Source organism: Triturus cristatus, chromosome 11 (genome assembly GCF_964204655.1).
Source record: "Triturus cristatus chromosome 11, aTriCri1.1, whole genome shotgun sequence".
Taxonomy (NCBI): domain Eukaryota; kingdom Metazoa; phylum Chordata; class Amphibia; order Caudata; family Salamandridae; genus Triturus; species Triturus cristatus.
In genome coordinates this window covers 565,167,542-565,193,483 of record NC_140594.1, presented here as the reverse complement: position 1 = coordinate 565,193,483, position 25,942 = coordinate 565,167,542, and the positions used below count along the sequence as shown (strand labels likewise).

At 48.3% G+C, this 25,942-nt stretch overlaps 1 protein-coding gene across 1 annotated transcript in view; it reads right to left on the bottom strand.

The window, feature by feature from the left end:
• Positions 1 to 25,942, bottom strand: part of XRN1 (5'-3' exoribonuclease 1) — a 1,184,094-nt gene that overhangs the window by 963,964 nt on the left and 194,188 nt on the right. The window contains exons 7-9 of the mRNA XM_085633624.1: positions 19,101 to 19,188; positions 18,842 to 19,010; positions 18,089 to 18,156 (exon numbers count right to left, since the gene is read on the bottom strand). Coding sequence (XP_085489750.1) covers positions 18,089 to 18,156; positions 18,842 to 19,010; positions 19,101 to 19,188 — 325 coding nt within the window. The remainder of the gene's footprint in view (positions 1 to 18,088; positions 18,157 to 18,841; positions 19,011 to 19,100; positions 19,189 to 25,942) is intronic.

Sequence of the window (25,942 nt, the reverse complement as noted above, 5' to 3'; positions counted from 1 at the left end):
TACGTATATTCACGGACCAAAAATAATCAGTAGATGCAAGTTCTTCACAATTATATATCCACACATCTCTACTTTACCATCTTCCGAATATAGATTATTGCCTCATTAATTTTCCATCCACCAAAATTATCTATGTTAGGCCTCAAGTGCTGTGCCCACATGAGTTTGAGGGCAAATACTGTTTAGTAATTCAACTTCCTCATGGATAGGGATAGAGATCAATCTATATCTAAATCTAAATCTAGATCTAAATCTAGATCTATTGCTTATTGACAATTAAGCAAAGGGGATTTTAGACAGGACAGGCACACACCTACTACAGAGGAAATTATCCCCTGTTGTAGGGGTTTCCCGGTCCTCTCCAAAATCCCATAGAGATGTGTGTATATAAAATTTCAAGTTATACCATCCCCAGCCTCACCTCAATTGGGGGACTTCTGATAAACGGTGCAAGGGAAACCTATACCTATTCAAAACATAAAACTTTGAAATTGTTTCCTAAATACAAACACAAAGCTCCTCAGAGACACCTACTAGATGACTAAGTTACTTACCTTCGGTAACGCCTTATCTTGTAAAGACATGATCTAGCCACAGATTGCTTACCTTAGAATATCCCAGGCATCAGCTGGATCTGAAAGACTTGTGCTCGAGCAATACCCTTGCGCACCAACAGGTGGTGTCGGTTGGCTCCGCGTGATGCTGGTGGTGTCCGGACCAGAAGGGACGTCCATGTTACCTATATAGGCGCCACCTCGACTCACTGACGTCAGTTACTTTTCACAATTTTCCACCCAGGAGAGCAGAGTCAGGAAGTCTGTTTAGAACAACTAGGACCCTGAAAGGCATCAGTCCGGATCCTAAAAACCTGTCTAAAGTGCGGGGAGGATGGGTGGGTCGTTAAGTATCTGCGGTTAGATAATGTCTCTACCAGATAAGGCGTTACTGAAGAGAAGTAACTTGTCTATCTGATAGAGACTTCTAGCCACAGATTCCTTACCTAACAATAGATACCCAAGCAATACCATCCCTGGAGGAGGGACTGGGGACAAATTTAGACAAGGAAGTCCTGCAGGACAGACCGACCAAAAAGGCCGTCCCCGTGGACTTGACTGTCCAGGCAGTAGGGCGTTATGAATGTTTGCAGTGGTGCCTACATTGCTGCCTGACAAATCTCAAGGACTGAATCACAACATTGCAACACTGAGGTCGCAGCCTTAGCTCTAGATTAATGAGCTCTTAAGCCTTCAGGAGTATGTTTATTGGCCAGAGAGAAGCACATTTTGATGCAGAGGACGACCCATCACATGACAGTCCTCTTCCGCACTGCATAACCTTTCTTTGATCCAACATACCCCACAAAGAGTTGGTCATTCACCCGGAACTCTTTAGTGCAGTCAAGGTAGAATGACAACACTCTGTTTAGGTCCAGACGGTGGAGTCGCTCTTCATCTTTAGAGGAATGCGGAGCACAGAAAGTGGGCATGGATGGCCGAAGAGGGTGAGACCACTGCATCCATGACTGAGGCCATGATCTCCATGATACCCAAAGCAGGGAAAGATCCCCAAAAATGTGCTTCCTACTGACCTATCGCGGTTCTTAACCTCGCCGCAAAACTGTACTCCTCCATTCTAGCTAAGAGATTGAACGATCTTATGCCGGATGTCATACACCCTGACCAATCTGGGTTTATCAAAGGCAGTCAAACCCATGATAACACCCGCCGGATTGTACACGTTATAGAGATGGCCAACAGACGTCAGATTCCCGCTGTTTTGGTGGGACTGGATGCTGAAAAAGCCTTTGACAGGGTTGACTGGGCATTTGTTCCACACACTTACGGCATTTGGATTTTCACCCAAATTCTCCACTATGATCCGAGCTAATTACCTTCAACCTCGCTCTAGGGTGGTAGTCAACGGGGTACGTTCATCCTCCTTCTTCCACTCTATAGGCACAAGACAGGGGTGTCCCCTTTCGCCCCAACTCTTCGCTCTTAGCATTGAACCCCTAGCGATGGCGATTAGGGCTAACCCTGCAGTTCAGGGGATACAATTCACTGGAGACCCCCATAAAATGTTTCTTTTCGCAGACTATGTTCTTTTGTCCCTTTCCGATCCGGCCACGTCCCTTCCACCTTTGCAGTCAGAACTTGAACGCTTTGAAGCAGTGCCAGGTTTTAAAATAAATTTAGGCAAATCATACATCCTCAACCTCACATTACCGCAAACATAAGTCTGCAGGCTCCAGTCTCTTACTCCTCTACCGTGGGCTACCTCCTCTATACAATATCTGGGAGTCCAATTAACGCCGAGGATAGAAGGGCTCTACGCTGTTAATTTTCCTCCCATTGTCACTCGTATCCAAACAGAACTCACAAAGTGGAAACCCCTCTTCCTGTCGTGGCTAGGCCAGATACATGCGGTAAAAATGACACTTCTCCCCAAGCTTCTTTATCTATTTCAGGCCCTGCCCATAAAACTGGAGAGAGACTTCTTCCGACGAGTTAAAACTATGATCCTACGTTTTATTTGGCAAGTAGGACACGCTCGCTTCTCCTTCTGCCTGCTGCATCGCTCTCGCACGGAGGGTGGAGTGGGAATTCCCAACATCCAATTATATTACAAAGCAGCACAGTTAAGAGTCCTGGCTGAGTGGTCCAAACGGGAATCCGACAAGCACTGGCTACATATGGACCGTAGTGTAACAGGGAGGACTATCTGGGACCTAGTTTGGCGCCCTAAAACAGACAGACCCAAGAATACCTACATTGCCACTCCTACACGCACCACGCTGAAAGTCTGGGATACGTTCGCAGGAGAGGACAGGTTGACCTCTTTCCCCTCACCCTTTACACCACTGCACTTTAACCCAGCATTCCCCCCCCCCCCCCCCCGGGTATGCAGGGCAGGAGGGTCCCTTTGGTGCTTAGAGGGAGGGAGGGAGGGTGCCTTGCTCGGACACATCTTTTTCATAATTTTGACCCCCTCACCTTTGACGCCTGTCAACAAGACTATGGTCTAGGGAACACAGAGCGATTCCATTATACCCAGTTAATGCATTGGGCCCTTGCACCTCCAGTGCGGGAGGCAGCCACCCGTCCTCTCACAAAGTTTGAATCCTTCCTCACCAAGACCACTTCCATGAGGGGGGCGATTTCATTCATATATAAATTCCTACTAGCTACCACACTTTCCCCGCGACCATAATACATGTCCATGTGGGAAGGAATACTACAACGTGGTATCTCGGATGACGAATGGGCACACCTATGGACAGACATCGCAAGATTTAACCACTCAACAGAGCTGCAGGAAGCCCATCTTAAGACCATGATGGACTGGTATCTCCATCCGTCCAGGCTTAAGCAGATCTTTCCCGCCACTTCTGATAGATGCTGGAGAGGGTGTGGGTTGCTGGGGGACTTCCAACACATGTGGTGGGATTGCCCGACTATTCGCCCCTTTTGGGAAGAAATACTCACACACATTAAAAATATGCTAGGATATCCTATCCCGACCACCATAGCAGGGGTCCTTTTGGGGCTTCGCGACCCTATCCTGGAACACCAGACTCGAGCAGATAAGACAATCATGTGGCTCTGTATAGGAGCAGCGACGGTTACCCTGGCAGCTGCTTGTAAGAGAAAGGAGGTGCCAGCAATCTCCCTCTGGCACTCTCGACTATGGAAGCTGCTCAGTCTGGAACGAATGTCAGATGTATTTAGGGATAACTTTAAGAACTTTGAATTCAAATGGGGCCCCCTAGTCACCTTTCTTTCACATGGTCTACCATCGGCTGTCTGCCCTTCCACCATTAGAGCCCTTCATCTCTTTCAATTTTGAACTGCCTCTCATACCACCAGTCAAATACACTGTATGGATGCTGCCGACACCTTTGCAGGGGAGGGGGTTCTTTGTCTTTGTTGTCTCCCAGTTGGGGGCTGTTGCTGCGCATATGCAACTTATTCCCAGTTGCTTCCTTCGTTTGGAAGATCTAGGACGCTTACTGTCTGCTATCACTTACTGACTTTGAAGATCTGCCCCGAGCTCCGCTATTGTACGAAACTGTACCCCTTATTTACGCAGACCATTGAGACCGGGGCTGGGCTTATGTTGGGTATTGTGTAACTCTAGCCACTTACGGCTCTGTTGAATCCTGCACACCCCCTGCGAGAGGTGAAATGATAGCATTGCCATAGGATGTACTTTGGAAAATGTTCAATAAAAATATGTTTGACAGAAAGTGGGCACGGTGACAGATTGCTCCACATGGAATAGTGTCATCACTTTCAGGAGGAAAGTGGCCCTAGTGCGTAGCACCAACTTGTCAGGGAATATGGTCAATTAAGGAGGCGTGAATGACAGAGAATGCAATTCACTCAATCTCGTGGCAGACTTTACCGCCACTAAAAGGCTGTTTTGATGGAAAGCACCCGGTAAGGGGGGCGGGGGGCAGTTGTGCAAAGGTTCAAACGGAGCGCACATCAGGAAGGTGAGAACCAAATTAAAGTCCCACTGAGGCATGAAAAATGGGATGGTTGGGAACATATGTACAAACCACTGAAGAAATCCATTTACAATAAGGGATTTCAATAAGGAGGGTTGGTCTTGCAGTCTCAAGAAGGCAGACAGGGCCAAATGGTACACTTTGAGAGGGTCCAAAGCAGAGCCCTGCTGGGAAAGGGTCAAAATAAAGAGAAGGACTTGAGAGAGGGAAGCAGAAAGAGGATTAATAGACCATTCTGTACATTATTTTACAAATTTCTGCCGCTGGCAGGTGCACACAGTTTTGGTAGAGGGACGCCTGGCTGCTAAAATCACGTCACATCATAGACTTTGGAAGGCAGATCGAATGCTGTTAACTGCCACAGCTCAATCTCCATGCAAGAAGGCGTAGAGTTGACCAGTTCGGGTGGAGGACCCTCACCTGCTGCTGAGAAAGAAGATCCTCCCAAAAGGGCAGCTTGATCGGAGGAATAATGCTCAGTTGGAGAAGTTCAGGATACCAGACTCTCCGTGACCAGTCTGGAGCCACAAGAATGACTTCGGTCCGGTCACTCCTGATCTTCTTGAACACTCTGGACAGGATTGGGATGGGCAGAAAAGCATACAGGAAGCCTGAGCTCCACTCGAGATTAAAATAAATCGCTGAGCGATTGCCGCCTTGAAAACTCGAGTGCGCAATTTTGTTGACATTGCGTGTTCTTGGAGGAGGCAACCAGATCTAACAGAGGCTCTCCCCACTTCTGAAAGAGACATTGCACCACCTCCGGATTGAGATGCCATTTGTGATATGCTAGGCATCAACGACTGAGTTCATACGCTCAGGTGTTCAGGGAACCTGCAAGGTGTTGAACCACCAGGGATATGCCCTGCTGTTCCAGCCATGTCCAGAGACGCTGGGCCTCTTGACAAAGGGTCCAGGACCCAATCCCTCCCTGTTTGTTGCAGTGCCACATGATGGTGGTGTTGTCCATGAACACCTCAACCAGCTTTCCCTTGATGGAGGGAAGAAAAGCTTTCAATGCCAAGAAAATCGCTTGGAGCTCCAGCAAGTTGATGTGAAGTCCGAATTACACAGGAGACCAGAGTCCTCGGATCTCCACCTCTGCAGATGGCCACCCCATCCCAGAAGTAATGCATCTGTCACTACCATGTAATCTGGTAGGGGAAGTGAGAGGGGTGTGCCTCTGACCCAATCGCAGTTGGTCAGCCACGACTGCAGATCCTGTGCAGTTCCCCTGAGATCTGGACCTAGTCTGAGAGATTCCCCTGGTGCTGCACCCACGGGAACTTCAGGTCCCACTGCAGAGCCAGTTTATGCCATCTGGCATGTGTCACTAGCAGGATGTCATGAGGCCCAGCCGCCTCAGAGTCAGTCTCACCAAAATCCAGGATAGAGGCTGAAACATCGGTATAATAGCCTTAATATGTCCTGGACTCACCGCTCAGGAGGATAGGCCCGAAATAGCACTGTGTCCAGAACATCTCCAATAAAAGGGAGCATCTGAGAGGGAGTCAGGTGTGACTTCAGTACGTTGATAGTGAACCCCAACAAAAGCAGTAGATTCGCCATAGTCTGGAAGTGATAGAGGACAGTCTGGGGTGAGCTTGCCTTCAACAATCATTCGTTGAGATAGGGGGAAGACTGGCACCCCTGATCTGCGCAGATAAGCTGCGACCACCGCTATCACTTTGGTGAACACCAGAGGGGCGCTGGTAAGGCCAAAGAGGAGCACTGTGAACTGAAAGTGCTTGTGTCCTGTAGTGAACCACAGGTAGCGCTTATGAGCAGGCAGAACAGAAACGTGAAAATAGGCGTCCTGCAAGTCCCAAGCTACCATCCAGTCTCCGTGGTATATGGCAGACAAGATCTGAGCCACAGTGAGCATTCTGAACTTTTCCTTTTTGAGAAAGTAGTTGAGGGCTCGCAGACCTAAAATGGGACGAAGGTCCTTGTCCATTTTCGGGACCAGGAAGTAGCGGGAATAGCAATCACAGTCTACTTCTCGCTCCGGAACCCTATCTATGGCTCTCTTGGCAAAGAGTCCTGACTTCCTCCTGGAGTAAGTTCAGGTGGTCCTCCATTAGCCGGTCGTAAGTCAGAGGCATGGAGGGGCAGGCAGTCTCGAAGGGGAGGGAATAGCCCCTTCGACCTATCTGAAGAACCCACTTGTCCAATGTGATGTTTGGCCAGTAGTGGAGGGGACGGCTTATCCTGCAACCAACTGGCAACCGATGAGCTTGAAAGGCGGGACTAGGAAGGTTTAGAGGCAGCAGGGGGAGGAGTGGACTGATGAACTCTGGCCACCTGACCCACGGGGTCAAAAGGAGCTAAGCCCATGGCCACGCAGAGGGTGGTGAACTTGCAAAGTCTTGTGACTGGTGCAGGCTGAAAGCCCCTTCCTTGGCCACGAAAGGGGGGAAAAGCCGTTGGGTGACGGGTGGCCACCGAAAGGTCCAAGGATTTGGCCGCAGCCTGCGAGTCCTTAAAGCACTCCAGGTCCATGTCTGCCTGGTCTCCGAAGAGACAAGTGCCATCAAAGGGAATGTACTTAAGGGAAGCGTGGACATCTTCAAAAAAGCCAGAAGTTCTCTGCCTGGCGTCGTACAGCCACCGTAGATGACACTGCTCTGCCCAGTTAGTCAGAGGTGTCAAGCCCACAACAAATGGTGAATCTTGTTGCATCTCTCCCGTTTGATACTGCTTGGCAGAGAATGGCCTGGGCCATCTCTGGGACCTGTGGCATCAATTGTGCAACCTTTTCCTACAAGGAGTGTGTGAGAAAGTGGCTCTGTATACACTGTTCCCAAATAGGTACAGTGTGCACAGGGTCCACAATCCCCAGAGGTTTGGCAGAAGCTAAAGTTAGATATAACCTTACTCTCTAAAGTGGTAGCTTGGTCGAGCAGTAAAGCAGTATCAGAGAACAGTGTAAAGCATTTGTTGTACACACTCAGTCAGCAAATGGTCTCACACACTCAAGAACTGAACTCTAGGCCAATCGTTTGTCTAAAAAAATATATGGTTGTTTTATTTTAGAACCAACAAGAGGTATCAAAATATACTTTCTCAGAATGAGATGCTTTAGTTAACTACTTTGCAATAGGCAATTGACTTTTGCAGGTAATAGTTACAGTTTGTTGCAATAGGCAACACAATTTCAAACACAATAATACATTGAGCTCAATGTGAATTTTAAGTTATATGCAATTGATCACTTTCAAGATTACTTTTCCAACTCCAGGACTGGATCCTAGATTCAGCCCTGGGACAGTTCTTGGAAACAAGTAAATTCGTTTTAGTTACTATTGTGATTTTTAAGCAATATTTTGCTATTTTAAAAGTTGACAGTTAGAAACTTTCTGATCAACTTACCAATGTTATCCTATGGAAGGAAATTCACTTAGCAGGTAAGTGGGGTTATGGTTACTTTTTCTAGGTCAGTGTTGGATCCTAGATCCAGCACTAGTGTACCACCTGTAAGCAGTTGAGAAACTGCGTTTAAGTTATACAGGCAATTTTTAAGGAATATTTATAAGCTTGCAAAATCGACACAGAAGAAATTTCACAGAAAAACAGTCTATGATTTTCTATGGGACAAAATGGAGTTAGAGGTAAGTACGGTTGTGAGTACTTTTCAGGGTCAGTGCTGGGCACCAAGATCCAGCACTGGCATCTCTCCTAATAGCAGGTGAGTATTTCCGTTTTCGTTACTCGGTTGATTTTAGGTGAATATTTTAAAGTGTAGAAACTCCACACTTAGAAGAAATTTCTGAGAAAACCAGTCAATGTTACCCTATGGAAGAAAAGTGAGATATCGGCTTTTGGGTAAGTACTAGACTGGCAGATTTAAGGTTCTGGGCACAGACTCAGCAGTCTCCCAGGGTCAGGTAAGTACAGTTGTTACACCCTCAGCGGCACAGGGGCAGCCGGGTGCAGAGTGAGTTAGGCCCAATGTTATCCTGTGGGAGGCAAGGGGGCCTTAGTTGGTGGCTGCTGACTACCAGGCCACGCGGTAAGTAAGTAGGAGTAGAAGTTACACTGCCAGGGCCACTCGGGCGGCTGGGTGCAGGGTGCTTTTGAGCCTTTGGGCGCTCAATGGATTACAAAGGCTGCAAGCTCAGAGACGAAGATTCTTCAGGTGCCACCACTACTTTGAGAGGTAAGTTGGGTAGTTGGAGGATAGGTAGGTACCCAGGAGTTGGGCACAGGGGGCCGCAGGGCGCCGGGTGCAGGGGTGCCTTTTGATGCTGGGAAATCTTACCCTCTGTTGATCGCGGTTGGGGGTACCTGGTTCTGAGGCTGCAGGCGTCGTCAGGAGCGTCGAGTTGAGTCATTGGGTGCCGGATTCGGGGTCACAGTCGCCGGGGGGACATCCTCGGGGTCTTTGTTCACTCCGGCACAGACCAGGCTTGGCGGGTGCAGAGTGTGCAGGGTTCGCGGTTCCGGGGTGATGACAGGGGTTAGAAACTTGCTTTGAGCAGAGCCACTGCTCATGGGAGTCCCAATCTTGGTAGAGTCTCAAGGTGGTCAGGTCCTCCGGGGTTTTTGAGGTTGCTGACCACTGAAGGCGCCGGAGTTCCACAGGAGCAGGTTCAAGGATCAACAGGCTGGTAGGGCTGGGGCCAAGTCAGTTGATGTTGTCCTTTTGTTAGCAGCTGCGTGGTGGGTCTTCTGGTTTCTTGATCTTCTTGCTGGCTTCCAAATCGGGATCTGAGGAAGGAAGGTTCAGGGTGCCCCTAAATACTAAATTTAGGGGCGTTACAGGTAGGTAAAGGGCAGGGACCACTTGGTCCCTGCCCTGGGGTGGGTACACCCCCTATCCTGCCACTCTCCTGTAGGAGGGGGGCAGTGGCCTAGTCCGGATTGGGCAGGGCTCCCCATCTTCAAGATGGCAAGAGCCCTGGGACGTGCTTCACCTCGCCTCCCCCACCTGAGGGGTGGGGTTGGCAGAGGCAGGCACACCCCCTGTCCTTTCTTGGGGTTTCCGGCCAGTCTTCCCGCCAGTGAGGGGGTTGAGAACCGGTAGGGGCCAGTTGCTGGGTACAGCAAGTGGCCTGGAGCAGCTCACAAAGGCGGAATGCCTTTGAAGCTTCCCCTGCACATCCTGGGGGAGGAGACTTCGCACCTCTCCCAGGATGTGCATTGTTGCAGGCCCAGGAGAGCAGTTGGCTCTCTACCGAGGGGTCCAGTAACCTGTCTGCTGTGTGGCAGCCTAGGCAGCCCCTCAGACAAGACGTGGATTGTAGGTTAGGCTCAGGGGGCATCGCTAAGATGCCCTCTGTCATGCATCTTACAGCAAATCCCACACTGGCATCGGTATGGGTTTACTGTGCTGAGAAGTTTGATACCAAACTTCTTAGTCTTCAGTGTATCCATCATGGTGCTGTGGAGTTCGTGTTGACGACCTCCCAGCACCATATACTCTTAATGGCAGCACTGCACTTACAGTTCCCAGGAATGGACCTTGGTACTGTAGGGGCACAGGGCTCATGCAGCTGTGCCCACACCTCTGGCATAGGGCACCCAGCTAGAGGGGTGACTGAGGTATGCCAGGGCAGTGTGTGTTGTGGGCATGGCACACAGGGATGTGTGCCATGTCGACTCTTTGTTTTGTTCTGCACCCAGACACAGCATGCAAAGGCAGTGTGTGTGTGTGTGTGTCAGGGTACCGGGCCTCTAAGGGTGGCACAATAAGTGCTGCTGCCCTTAGGGGCCTTCTCTGGTAACAAGGCCCTGGGCACCTAGGGTACCATTTACCAGGGGCTGACAGGTGACCATAGATGCCAATTGGGGTTTGGCTGTTAGGCAGTCAGTCAGTCAAAACACTTTATTTGATTAATTAAAATCATAAAAGTACACATTTCATACAATAAATGAGACAATCAACGAGCATAATATACACCATCAAATTTACAACATGTCCACATTTTAAAAATACCATACCTAAAAACGATGCCTAAAAACGATTAAAAAAAGAAAAAGTCAATCAGGATTGCACAGGCTTGGAAGAATTTTTTATTTGCAACGCACAGCTGCCACCAGGAAATTTGCCACACTAAATGCAATGCGAGTACTGCTCAGCTGCTGTAAAAATAACAAAGCAGGTCTAACTTGTAAAAAGCTGGCATCCTTCAAAATTGGGAGCAAATATTTTTTCCGGCTAGCAGAATAAAACTCACAAAACATAATTAACCCCTTCGCCGCGGCACGAATTTTGCCGCGGCGCTGGGGGGGGTTTGGGGGCAGCGCGGCGCCACCATGCTCGTGACGGAACCACTCCGTCATGAGCCACGGGCGCGCTGTGCTCATGACGGAGTAGTTCCGTCACGACTCCGCCCACTCGCACTATTCGCCCGCACAGGCGGGGAATCAGCGCCGCGTGGGCGGAGTGGCCGCCAACGGCTGCAGCATGACGGAACCACTCCGTCATGAGCACACGGCGCCCGTGGCTCATGATGGAGTTGTTCCGTCATGAGCAGCGATGCGGTTAAGTGCAATGTGTCTTGGTATGAGAAATTATCACATGGGCACGGCCTACCACATTCAGGTTTGCCCCAGGACGGATAAAAACCTAGTGAGTAATGAATCAGATTAAATCTGAGTCTCAACAATAGAAATCTATGATATGGATTAGAAACAATACTTAAATAGGGTTCCAGAGAGGGAGATAGGAGAAGCAAATAATGCGCTCCAACGCTTGGTTTTGTAAGTTCCCTCTCTTCACGATCCAGTTTTACCCTGTCTAAGACTGCTAAATCCATGCTACATCTGCCTTAACGATATGTAAAGGGAATAGAAAAAGCCCAGGACGCCCAAGACGGGAGAACGCCGCTCTAACGTACTCCAGCCAGGGTATTCTCTTAACATTGTTCATAGCTAAAACATCGTTAAGGATCATGTGATTAAGAGTGATTTCCTGATTTAGCCAGGTTTTCACCCAGCACAATAGTGGGGCCATCTTCAATGTATCCGTGGCGTATCCCAAACCAACCTCCGAATGAATAGAGAAGGTGGGAGTAGATTGGGGAACTGAGAGCAAGTGTCTCAGAAATCTGTTTTCTACCACTTGAATCATGTCCTGCGCGACGTAACCCCACAAAGCGGCACCATAAGTGGCGATGGCCAAGCATTCCGAGTTATAGACTTTCAGCAGGGCCTCCATCGGCCGTGCCCCCAGTCTTCTGGCAAAACTCAGTAGCGCTGAGGTGGACCTGGCTACCGAGATGCTTTTGAGCTTGATTTGCGGGCCCCAAGTGCCTCTCTCGTCAAAGAGGACCCCCAGATAACAAAAAACCTTCACTCTCGAAATTTCTTCCCCGTTACAGAAAAAAGAACTAAGTTTGGGCTTTTTGCCCTGTTTCCCCACTACCATAAAATGAGATTTCTTTATGTTCACCTTAAGGTCTAAGGCGGCCATAAAGGCGCCAAAGGCATCCAGCAATCTCTGAAGCCCCACATCAGTGCGGGCCAACAGGACAGCATCGTCCGCGTATAGGAGAACCGGTATAGCTAAATCCACTACACGCGGCACATCCGCCCTAGAGTTCCCCAAGGACTTTTCCAGGCCGTTAATGTAAATAGTAAAGAGGAGTGGGGCGAGGATACACCCTTGCCTCACCCTCCTCACTGACCTAAAGTGCTTAGTGCGTTTCCCGTCCTGAGTGACCCTTACTGAGGCAAAAAGGTCCTGATGGAGTGCTGCTAAAAAACTCACTAGAGGGGGGTCAATGCCCATTTCCAGCAAAATAAGCCATAACTTCTCCCGGTTAACTAAGTCAAAAGCGGACGACAGGTCCATAAAGGCCATAAAAAGGGACCCGTCCTTCACCACCGTGTATTTGCTAATTAAAAGCTGAAGATTTAAACATTGATCCATGGTCCCCCTATTCTCTCTAAACCCATATTGTAGATTAGACAGAACACCCCGGCTGTCTAGGCCATCCCTGAGTTTGGAAAGTAAAACCCTGCCCAAGATCTTCACTGCTGAGTCTATCAGGGAAATGGGTCTATAGCAAGAAGGGTCATCACGATGACCCTTTTTAAAAATTGGGATAATGACCGCAGTAGCCCACGAAGCAGGAAACCTATAGCCAGAGACAGCATGAAAAACATTTGTTAAAATCCTTGCCCATACTTTAGGTGAGGAGCCATATAGGTCCACCGGGACGCCGTCGGGGCCCGGCGCCTTGTTGCTAGAGGATTCCCTTATGGCTTTCTCCACATCCAAAATATCGAAAGGTAAGCAAGGCAGAGAGTGGGGTTCAAAGGAAATGCTGCTGCTTGGGTGACTTGAGCCACCTGCCCCATATATGTTACTGAAATGATCAAACCACTGCTAGTCCGGGATTACACAATCCATATAAATGCCCTCAATACCCGTAAAGAATGGATGATTAATTGTAGCCCAGAACTTTCCACTGTCCCGAAGGACATCAATGGATAGGAGATTATCACAGGCCTCCGCTTTTATCACCTTTTTTCGTTTGGCAATGGCCTCCTTATAGGCCCCTCTCGCTACAGCAATTGCCGCCTTATCTCTAGGGCTGCTTTTTAGCACCTGACGCAAAACCCTATGGGCCCTGGAGCAACTTCCATCAAACCATCTTATTGGATTGCTGCAACCACCAATATTGGTGGAAGTCCGGTTCCTAGAGATCTGTGAGCAGATTACTTCAAAAGCACAGACTACCTCCGCCGCAGGCAAATTCTCGTTAAGGCAAGTGGCCCAAGGCTCGTCAATTTTTGCACATAGAGCCTCTAAAAAGGATGCGGGGACCACCTTTGCCCACTTGATCCTGCGGCCCTGATCTTTCGTGATCAGGGGTGGGTCAATTTGGCAAACGTGGCGCACGTCACCCAAGCTCTCGGCCATTTCCAACTCCAAATACACCGGATTGTGATCACTAAAGGCCGACGGGACAGCTTTATAAGCTCTTGCCCAGGATAAGGCACCAGAAGACAAGATGATGTAATCAATCACTGACCCCGCAATGGTGCTTTTATAAGTAGTAACCCTGCCCCCTACCTCTATAAAATTGGGTTCAAAGATATTAATGGTAGCAAGGAAATCCTCTAGGGCCTCCCCAAACTTAGTGTGCTCAAAATGAGAGGCCGCAGCACCTGATGGCCCCTCATGGGCTTCATGGCCCCATGCATAACACTCAGCATCACAAGGATGAACATTAAAATCACCCATAAGGACGATCTCGAAACCAGTGTTTTGTTTTTGACTATACTCTAAAATAAAACTTTGCAAAGCGACCACATGTGGATTAAAGACAATACAGTCCCTAGCATTATAAAAATTAATCAGTAAACTTTTCAAAGAGTGGGAGACAGACCATTCAACACAAAGAAAATTGTTCGAGCCAGAAAACAGACGAGTAAATGTGCCCTTCAGATGTAGAGCAAAAAGAAATATTAAACCCCCTTTCACTCGTCTCGCCCATGACTGCTGGGAGCGCGAAGCTAGAATAACCATCCATACAAAAGTTACTTGACGGGTCCCATGATTCCTGCATGGCAATAAGGTCATGATTCCCTAAATAATCAAGCCAGATTGGATCCGATCTCTTTGATCTAATCCCAGCAACATTCCAGCTAATTAATTTACAGCATACCCCTGCAACAGGGTTTACGTAATAAGCTGCAGATGACTGGTCAGACACGGTCAATCATTTGCCTCCAAATTAGACAGTGGGGTAAAACGGTTGTTCAGGATCAGATTGGGGGGATGGGGCAAAGGGACACTAGAGGGAAGCTGCCAATCACCAAGCCCTAGGGTCTCCCCAGAGCTTTGACACCCCGCTATGGATGGCTGACAAAGAGTAAAAAATGGCCTTGGAGGTAGGGGGAGAGAGTTTTTTGCTACACGACCTACACCAAAATGACTGTGTATGCCGCCTGACAATTTAGCTGGGGGTGGGTAGAAAAACCCAAGGGGGACTGGTCTAATTCCCCTTAGCGCAACCTCTGACCCATCCCAAAACAGTCTATCTGCTATGTCAGGACTATTGAAGTTGACTATAACACAATCACCAACAAGCCGCTTTGGCCGCCGCCCAACCCACCCCACCCTTCTCGCCATGATGATATTGGAATAGATGTCCAGTCCCCCACAGCTGGAGGCTGTGCACCAGGATCTGGTCACCCTTAACAAATCATGAGTAGATTCAATCACTCCCACACGGAGCGGAGGGACCCCTACAAATACAGCCACCAACGGGGCCACTTCCGGGGGAAGGTCAAGGGTAACCGAACAGCCCCTTACATGCTTCACACTTCGACCCGTGGGCTGGACTGCGTCAGGGCTAATGCCCGCGGCGTGTTACCAGGGGAATGCCTGCCTAAAGGCGGTTGCACGACAGAGGGAAATGGTCCCACACTCTGTGACCTGCCTGGGGTACTACGATTCACTCGAGGACTTGGTATGGCCAATGGCCCAAAGGAAACTCCCATGCCCCCGTCAACCCTTTGTGAGCTAAGCCTCTCTTGACTAACCCCCAATTGTTGTGAACTAAAATCTTTGATGGAGGCAACAATTTTGAAACATTTACAAAGCAAGTCGGCAACACAAGCGTTCAAAGTCTCGACAATGTCTTTAGCAATGCCCACAAGTAGCGGTTCTAGTTGTGATGCAATTAAGTCTCCCAGTAAGTCCGCCGAAGAATTTCCTATAGGACCGTCAGTAATCTGCGGAGCTTTTGGGGATTTGGGCCGTTTAATGCTCTTCTTCTTACCCCCCCTTACAGGACCTACATTGCCATGGGCATAATGCCCCAATTGAACAGTACCCAACTGAGTAGAGTTAGCAGGGGCACTTATAATGGGTGGATTAGAAATAACCACCACAGGCTCCAAGGGTATACGAGGCGCTGCCACGCGGTCAGTTGGTTCACAGGCTAAAGAGGGAGTTACCAGACCAAGTTCCTGCTCTGCATTGGCAATTTCTTTTGATAAAGCCCCAACTGCGGTAGACAAATAGGAGATAATGCTGTCTGATTTTCTGGCAACCTTCGCTCTCTTCCCCTCCACCTCCATGTTAGCTGTTTGTTTGCGCTTACCCATTTCGAAGTTTTTTGGGGGGGTGGCCCGGCCCGACCTCTTTCGACCTCAGACGGCCGTAGATGCGGGCGGAAGAGTTCTGCAGGCAATATCCGGTATAAGGGGGGGGGGGGTGGCCGTGTAGCGCTGGTGCCTCTCGCGCTGCTTTCCGCTTCCTCCCTGCTTTGGGTGCTCCAGGTGCTGCGTCTCCCGCGAAGCGGGAGGCGGTAGGTGGGTTTGAAGTGTCCGGTGAAAGGTGGGCGTGGCCGGATAGCGCTGGTGCCTCCCGCGCTGCTTCCCGCCTCCTCCCTGCTTTGGGTGCTCCAGGCGCTGCGTCTGCGCCGTTAGGCAGCTTTTAGGGAAGGAACACAGGCCCTGGGCACCTGATTGGCAGGAGCCCAGGGCACAACAAGGAAAAGTGCATCAGTTATCAGGCAAAAAAAAAAGGGGGGGGGGGGGTTACTGCAACAGAAACCCACTTTCTTACAGAGTGGGCGTAACGGGCCAAAAGGCATGCAATGTTCACCGACCGCAACGCAAGGCTGGCAGAAGAAAAAAAAAATTCTAGCCAAAACTATCTAGCCTCTTGGATTCCTTCTACGGGGTGTGGAAGGGAACCCGCCTTGTGCAGTAGAGGCCTGGACCACCAAGCTCTCGGGGGTAGGGTGGTTGGTGAAGAGTTTTAGGTCGCCTGATGCAGGGCAATGGCGGCAGGTAACTGTCCTATTCACAGGAGCCCCTGTCCTGAGCTTGGACCAGTTTCCCAGGAGGACATCAGTCAAGGCCTCGTTGAACGGCAGAAGGTAGGCAATACCCAGCTGCAGGACCTCTGTCAAGATGACTTTCACTGAAGGGATCTAGAGGCCCAGGACATCCGCTGCCCTTCTCACCCCCTTAACCTATGAAGCTCCCTCCTACATAACCACAATAGGGAGAGAGAGCAGGGCCACAATCTGGGGAGGTATCCAGTCCACTGGTCTCACCCAATTCATCGTATCAGTCAATTTCCTGCTCTGACTGGTCTTGTAAAGAGTCCAGCGACCCCTCCCAATCTTCCTCCATTCGTTGCCCCTCAAAATAAGGCTGAGGGACCAACCAAGGACCCAACGGTGCCATCGGAAACTGTGTTGATAGGTGCCATTTCGGCTCCAGATCGTCAGGGATAAAAATGGAGCTGGCGCAGCCGGGAGCGAAGGGGGCGCCGGCGGCACTGGGAGTCTCGATGCAGAGGCTGGCCCTGGGGAAGGTCACAGTGGCATGACCGGCACCTGTCCGGATCCACTACGATCCATGGGGGGGGGGGGGGAGGGGGGGGGGGACACATACACGCCGGACTCGCCGGCCCGGAACAAGATGGGAGTGCCCTCTGAGCCTCCGGGGTTATAGAATTCTTTAAGCTGGGCGGGGGTTACTCCGGCTCCTGGAAAGTCAGGGAAATGCAAAAGAGACCCAGGCACAGGTTCCACAGTACAAAGCCTAGAGCATCGAGACTCCTCCATCACGTCGGCCGACGGACTGGGAGACGTTGAAGCACTTCGACTTCTTGTGTTTCTTATGCCTCTTACCTGACCGAACTGATGACTTAGCAGGACGAGGACTTAGAACTCCTGGCGTGGTGACCTTCCTCTCGATCGGAACGAGAACTCCGGAACAAACGGCGTGAAGTCGAACGCCGGGCTACAAGCAGCTTTAGGGATCGATCCCTCAAACCTTTCGCAGCCATGGCCTGGCAGTCGGAGTATGACGGAGTCCTGCTCGTGCTCCAGGGATAAATTAAGTGTGAATCTGTCACCAACATGGTGCGATGGCAGGCACTGCATGGTTGGAATCCAGAAGTCGTCTTTGACATTGAGGAAAAAACCTACACACTAAAAAAGCCTGTCAAGAAGTGACATAGGGTAGCTTTCTTCACAGATCTGCGATAGCTGGTGCAGAAAGAAAAGAACGGCCGTCAGCATGCCAAGGTGGCACCTACATAGGAGACCCAAATGTCACTTTCGGCGCTGACTTCACGTAGAGCCGACCGATGCCACCTACCAGCGTGTGCAAGGGTACTGCTCAAGCAAAAGTCTTCTGGATCCAACCTGGGATATTCTAAGGTAAGGAAGCTGCGGCTAGATGTCTCTATCAGATTCATGAAGCGGTTTACATAAAATTCAATTAAATAAATTCAAAGAAGCGATCAGAAGTCTGACCCCACTAACAAAGTTAAGGAACTTCTTAATACAAAGAATTGAGGACTTTAAGTGAAATGTTTTGGGCATAAATTACATTAGAAACAATAATACTACTACCAGCATTTGTAAAGCGCGCACCTACCGCGGGGCGAGGTGTCCCGGCGCTGGGGCCGTCGGGAATATTAAGCGAGCTATTGCCCAGAGTCACAAGGTGCTGGGCTAACCTGCCGCCAGCGATCGAACCGTGAGCCCCGTGTTCCGGAGTCAGCCGCCCTGGTCACTGCACCACACCTCTTCTCAACACTTAATCACATTTCCAGAACCAAACTACAGAATGTTGCTATACAAAGATACTTACGTCTGCCAATTTGGCAAGATACTTTTCAAAGTGCATGAGGTTAAGATGGCCGCTTTCATTAATGTATCCTAAAAAAAAAAAAAAGAATAATAATTTAGGAATTAACGTAATCTCCCTAAATGGTCGGAGCACAGTATGCAGCACTGTACTGTGTTCTCATCAAGAGTGATGAATGCAGGAACAAACTCGCTGATTAGAACATTTAAACTGTGCTGCTTCCTTCTTGGTCATGGTAAATAGCTGCCTCATATATGTATTACACATACAAGCATTCAGCACCCAATACATTGTAATCACTCAATCCCATCCCTTTTTTCATACATGGAGATGTATGTAGCATCTTTAAGATGGACCAGGTAGTATTTTTGTGAATTCTATTTCTCAAAATTTTGGTTAATTGGAAATCATTGGTGAATCACTGCTAGTAAAAAGACCGAGTCGACAATTTGTCACAGCTCTCAAATACTACCATGAACTATGATGTCATGCCACATCGAGTAAGTGACAAGGGAGGCAGCACTGAATAGCTGTGTACCGGTCAATAAACATGTCTGCAGTGAATGCTCATATTCCGTAGCAAATTCTTAAGAGATTGAAATATTCTCAGCTTTAGATGCGAAACTTAAACACCTTTATTTAGATTTTGTAACTGTAACTGCAGACCACCACAAGTACAACTCTGGTTATTTGGTTTAGGAGAGTATACAGGGTTCAGAACAGTCATAAAAAGAATTTGCATTTTGAATACTTTACCTCCTATCTGAGGCAAGATATTGATGTATGTTTTATAAAGCAGCGGCAATGCGTCATGGTTAATATGTAAATGAGGTAGATGAGGGATAAAATCATTGCCAACAAGAAAGCCCATTAATATCCAATCATCGATTATCCGTTCAGGGTCATATTTAAAGGGAATCTTGTCCTGTTGCCAAAAAAGAGACAAAGGTAATGTCATATCATTATCTCAACAACATTGTGCAACAGATCTTTAGAACAATGAGCAAATGCGTACTTTCACTGACGAAAATTCGTAGTCTATGTATTCTCTCATTAAAGACAAGTGGAGAAGGTGAAATGTGGTTTCTTCAGGTGCGGAAATTCTGTAAACAGACAAAAAAAAAATCAAATATCATATTTCAAGCTATTCACTTTTCAAATGTCAGGCAAATGCATACATTTATTCAATGGCTACTGCCTAGAATTATAGATTATAATTTTAGTTTTGACTTGGCTTCAGTAATAATAGAATTGTAGGATTTGTCCAAGTCAGACCATACAAGTCCCATTTATAAAAATTTTGGAGCAGAATTGTCCTTTATAAAATGGAAAAGATAATGATGCCAGCTATAACCATTACCACAAATCATGATGGCCAATGTATCATAACATACTCCATTAGAAATATTCTTCTTTAGTTTTTAAGCACTGGTAAGACATTACTCAGCACAATATAACAGTCATAACAGGCCCAATTTTAGAATACAATACCAAGTAGTTAACAACAAAAGGTGCAGGAGATTAAAAAAAAAAAGAAATCAGCAAGAATGGGTTCATACGACTAGTAGCACAAATGTTATTTTTCTTGTGGTAGGCTTGCTATTGTTCCTATGCTGGCAGACTTTTTAAACCTGAGAACGGTGTAGGTGAACATGCTTTAACCCCTTCGATGCGCTTGACGGAGTGGTTCCGTCACGTGCGTCGGTCACGCTGTGCGGATGACTGAACCACTCCGTCACGGCCCCGCCCGCGCAAGAACCCTTCAGCACAGCGCGGTAATCCGCGCCGCGCTGAAGGGGTTAGATCACAGTGTGGTTCAAGTCTGTAACTGAACCTATTTTGCAGTGAGTCAACCTTATTCTTCCAATTGGCAAAAATAAGATTTTCTTAAAGATAGAGGGGTCTTCTTAATGTATTTCCAGGTTGTACTTTAATAAGCCCAAGTGCTCTATATGTGGTAGTGTGGTCGAGCGGCTGAGGCTTATCAGAGGGAAGTGTTGAGCATTTGTTATACACACACAGTCAATAAATGAGAGACATACTCAAAAAGAAATCAAGGTCAATTTAGAAAAATAACACATTTTTAAATCATTTTAGACACCAAGATCACTGGAACCTGGTAAGTACTCTTGGAGATAAGATTTTTACAGTAAAACCGTAAAATGCTCAAATACCGTTTTTTGAGGCGTAAGCGGTAATGTTATCCTACGGGAGAAACATACTGTATACATATACTTGCAAGCGTTTTCTGAGGGTAGCTTTTGGGACTTAAGGTGCTCAGTGGCCAAGAAACCACCAGCAGTTTGGTTTTTCTTGACCAGGTCACTCCGGGTGCAGAGGTGCTGCTCACATTGGTAGCCTCAAGGGCTACTAGTTAATGTCAAGTTGCCTGTAAAAGAAAGGCTGCAAGTGGGCACTTGGGTAAAAGTCCAACATAATCCAAAGGGGAGTTCGGCTCTTGAAGATCTCTGGGGCAAAGGGGTACCGTCGGTTTATGTGAACTGTGGCTGTGGGGCTCGGACTCAGAGGTGTTTTGTCCGGCGGGTCGCTTGCGATGGAGGCTCTCACTTTACTTGGGTAATCTAGAAAGAAAATAGAGCAGCAGGGCCACTATTGATGTAGGCCTCGTTCATACTGAAATCACTTGTTGGGAGGTAGGCTTTGGAATCGGTGGTGTCCGGGCTAGACACAACAAGCCTTGGTTGTGGTATGCTCTGGTACCCAGAGTATTGGTGTTGTGGGGCTCCTAGAGGGTCTAGCATCTTGAAACTGACTGGAGACCAAACGGACCTCCTAGAACCACGGGGTTCTCCGCCTGGTGAGATGCTCCCTCGGTGGACCTGGAGGTCAGCAAAAAGGAGTACGGACAAGTGTGGTCAGTGCTTGCAGATCCAGGGGAGTGGCTCTCCACCCCAAGTGAGATTCTGCTTGGTTGTTGAAGCAATGGAACGTTATCCAAGGGTTTGGGGAGGCTGCTTAGCTTCTGGACGAGTTAGTCTTTGCGATTGTTGCGGTGCAAGCAACCGGGCATGGTTTGGTGCCAATTTCGGTACAGGTCCTCTGTTCTCACATCTTCGGCTCTTCTGTGTCCTTCTGTTCCCAGGTAGTCAATATGATTTTCTGGTGTCAGGGGGACCCCTAAATACTGAATTTCGGGGTGTTTAGGGGAATTTATGGTAGTAGCCAATGGGCTACTTACCTCTGGGGCGACCAAACCCACTATATGGCCATTTCCTTAGGAGAATAGGCATAATCCTGACCCAAAGTTCCTAGTTCCACCAAATTCAAAATGGTGAAATCCTTTCTTGGCTGTCCACTTCAGATGGCACACCTTAGGGGTGTGCCTAGCCGGACAGAGCAACATGCCAACTGACTAATTTCCCACCTGCTCTGGTGCCAACTGGACCCTAGGGCAGGGGGTGACATTCCCCAGGTCTGGGAGGGAAGCCTTTGACGCATATCAAAGGCATAAGAGGCTTTGAAGTCTCTGGCCTTGATATTCTAATTCACTAGACATCCTGCTAAAAGAGGTGCGATCTACTTTCGCCTGAGCAGGCATGGTTTCTGACCTCAAAGTGCGGGTTCTCACCTACAAGGGTCAGAAACTAGTCTGTGGTGACAGGCTGATAGATACCAGTTAGTCAGCACACTAGAGAATTAGTAGGTTTTCAGGGGGCATCTCTAAGGTGCCCTTTGGGTGCATGACATAGCAAATCAAGTACTGGTATCATACAGATTTATTAACACAAGGTGCATGATACCCAGCTACAAATGGTGCTTGGTAACTTGTAATGACCAGGGTCCAGTACATGTCCTTAAGATGGCTGCTTGATCACTTGCCATATCTAGCAATGCAACTAGACATCACAGGGGCCTATCTGCTCATGCAGATATGTCCTCACATGTCACATAATGCACCCTGCAGTCTCCATGCAGTTTGTGTGGATCCCTATGGGTGGCATAATATATGCTGCAGCCCGTAGGGACCCTCTTTAGGACTCATGCCGTGGGTACCATAGATATGATTTACCAGGGACTTACAGGGGTACTAAAGTCCTTCCTAACTGGGTTACAATTAAACATTTCACTTTAGGAGAAGAACACGGACAATGGAGCCTGGTTAGCAGGCTTCAGAGCATGGTCAGAGTCAACAAGCATTTGCAATGCAATAGGTCTTGCATTTACGATAGTTTGAGCTATTGGCATTGTAAATGACAATGCCTTTTATTGAGGTTTTAAAAACAAAAACAAAAATAAAAGGCATTATTATTTGCAATGTCAATAGCTCAAACTCGCGTAAATGCGAGACCTATTGCATTGCAAATGCTTGGTATTTTTTGCACTTCTGTCTCAGACTGATGGTGTCCTGACTGCTGAGAACCAACAGAGATCGAGAGAGTCTGTCAGCCGGAAAGGCAAGGGTGCCGGTCATGATGGCTTTGTAGATGGGGCAGCTAGTTTTGAAAATGGTGCGGGCTTGTAAGGGCAGCTAGTGAGTTCCATCGGGCCGGGAGGCCGTGGAGCCTGGCATTGCCACCCTCCAGCTGCGAGAGTACGAGGGCCTGCAATTCATTCATACTTTACTCGAGCTCCCATGAACTCTTTCGTTTTACACTCAAGTAATGACCATAGTGCTGTGTCTTGTTGTGTTGGGTTTGAGGGGTCTTCCACAGCGCCAGCCTAAGAAACATTTGTGTCATAACAGTAAACATTTCTAAAGGTTACATTAAGAAAACAGAACTTTTCAACATTCACTTGTGCAAGCTTTATACCGGAAAATAACATTGCAAAATGACAATTATTGGTCAGTTAAATGTCCCAGATCAGACTTGTCACTTCTTCAGAGTCAACACTTGTTGCCAGGACAGAAACGAAGGATTCCATAGTTCATGACACTGTGATGATATGTTGTATTCGGCTCCAAGCTGAGTCGAGAGCACGAAAAATGGCTTCTGGCAGCCATTTGCGATGCGGAAATCGACTTGGCTCACTCAGCTCTTTAGTGCGTTGCGATCATTCTGTCCCCCGTGCCCAATATACTTTTTGTGCAGCACTGAACCCAACCAGCAGAGGGCGCGCTGCCATCACTTTCCGGGTTTTACCTATTCAAACAGTATTGTGAGGAGAGACCAGTGTGGGAAAGGGATGAGACGCCCTATGATAATTCTTGTAGAGAAACAACTGGGTTGTTCAGTCTGGCGAGTAACTATTAGGAGACTTTGACCATGATGAGTAATCTCCTGGAATTCCTAGAACGAGACTTTCAAGCAATGTCTTGCTGATTATGCACACACAATGGAGCATGCTTAACTGAAGGTTATTTCGCGCGGCGGCCGCGCGGTCCTGGGCAGGTTTTAATTTCCACACAGCGTTGCAGCACATAAAAGTGCTGCCCTACAAGGCACCAGGTGCGTGCTCTTTTAATTGTGTTCTGGGATATATGAGCTCGTCCAATAAACACACTCCATTTGGAGCCGCATATAAAACAGTGTGGGAACGTGCGTGAGGAAATGCAGATTTCTTTTCATTGCAGTCCCAGCCTGCAAATGAACAAAAGGACATTCTGAGAACAGAGTCATGATGTAACTCGCTTGTGCACAGTCGGCCGTAGTGCACGCTTGCATAGTTCGACTTTAAACAAGCATTGGCCGCGGGGCAGTGAAAGCAACGCGGCCGCACGGCAGTGAAAGCAAAGCGGCCGCACAGCCGTGAAAGCGATCGCGCTAAGCAGCAGCACGAGTGTTCCTGCCCCGAAACAAATGAACAACAAGTGGGAGGGGTGGGGAGAGTGCACAGAATATAAGAGCTGCCCTGGGAATGCTTCCGAACGCGAGCGCGAAGCAGCAGCGGTTTGCTCTTTTTGGAAGCACATACTCGTGCTAGTGGCACGCCCCTGCGCGCTCCCGCAAGGTGGATGCCACCACAAGCACGAGTATGTGCTTCGAAAAAGAGCAGAATGACGGCTAAAGGTCCTCCTATGCATGGCATGCGCGCTGCGTAGGCGAGACCTAAAAAAGAGCATCTAGCAGTTCAAATAGGAGCTAAAAGGGGAGGGGGGCATCTGCAAAGAGAAGCCCAACTTCCTACAGAGGTTTCATATAAAAGCTAGCCTCTTATCTATATTTGTAGTCTTTATACTGTAACAACCAACACCTGCAAAGGTTAAACAGTAAAAAAATATATATATATATATAAAAAAAGTACTGCACTTTTCAACCCTAAATAAATAAACACGACTTTTTGTCTTCTTTGTCAAACTCAATTCCAGCTCCTACACATGATATTAATCTTATGGAAAATAATCTCAATGATTGACTCTTGGCAGCCTGCAATGAGCATGTGCCGCTCTCCAGATTTTCTCTTGCTCGTCGCATGGATGCCCATAGGTGGTTCACGGCGGATTTAAAAAAACAAAAACTGGAACTACGCCAATTTGAGAGGAAATGGAGGCTCGGGTACTCAGCTGAGGACAGAGCGTTATACACGACGGCCCGCAGGCATTATAAGAACTCTATCCTAACTACCAAGGCTGCATTTTTTCCTGAGAAAATTCTAAATGCACACAACAAATCTAGAGAAATTTTTAGGGTGGTGAACGATCTCTGCAATGATGTTAGAACCTCCCCCCCCCCCCCCCAAGCCCCCACACAAGAGCTATGCAATCAGCTCAATAATTTCTTCTTGGATAAGATAGCCACCATAAAAGAAAGTATCTTGGAAAGGCCCCACATGGTGGCCACCGAGGACATCTGCAGAAATCCAGCGGAATTTGAGGTCTTTCCCCCGATGAATCAATCTAGGTTAGGGGAATTGATGAATCGCGTGAAGTCTGGTTCACCTAACGATTGCTGCCCTCCGTACGTCCTAAGGGATGTCTATTCAGCCCTCCCTCTTGAATGAGTCGTTAGCTCAGGGAATAGTCCCCACTTAGTTTAAAAACACAACGCTGGTCCCGTTAATTAAAAAACCAGGTGTAGATACGGCTAACCTCTCTAACTACCGGCCCATCTCCCTTCTCCCTTTTGGAGCAAAGATTCTGGAAGCTCACATGACTAGCTGCATTTCCAATTTCATTGAAACATCGGAGTATTTGGAGCCTAACCAAGCCGGCTTCCGCCAGGCGCACTCAACCGAGGCAGTGATCCTTGCAGTTCTGGACACAATGAGATCTAATGCCGACAGAGGTATACATCAGGCCTTGGTGCTCCTGGACCTGTCGGCAGCGTTCGACACGGTGGATCATTCCATCTTATTACACCGTGTCGAACAGGCCAGTCTGCGAGGATCGGTCCTCGGTTGGGTGAAGTCATTCCTGAGCAATCGGACTCAGGCAGTCAAACTTGGGAACTTTATAGCGCCCAAGCTATCTACCACCTGTGGCGTGCCGCAAGGTTCGTCACTATCCCCCCTTCTATTTAACCTGTACCTTAAACCCCTCCTACATTCCTTAAAAGGCAGGAGGGTCACGATTTATAATTATGCTGATGACCTGCAGCTAATTTTCCCACTAGACTCTACTGACTCCGCCGTAGAATTTCAGGCAACTATGTTACATATCCAGAGGTGGATGGAGTTGAATCATCTAAAACTTAATCCCGGGAAGACCGAGTTGGTACTCCCGGGCAGAAGTTCAATTAGCTGGGGCCCTCATTGTTGGCCGCCAACAATGGGATCCCCTCCTTCTCCCTCTTCTTCGGTGAAAAGCCTCGGGATTACCATTAACTCTGACCTCTCCCTGAATAGCCAGGTAGGAGCGGTGATCTCGTCCAGTTTCCATTATTTGCGCAAAATCAGAAAAATTGCTCATCTACTTACTCACTCTGCCCTCATTCATGTGGTACTCGCCTTGGTTCTGTC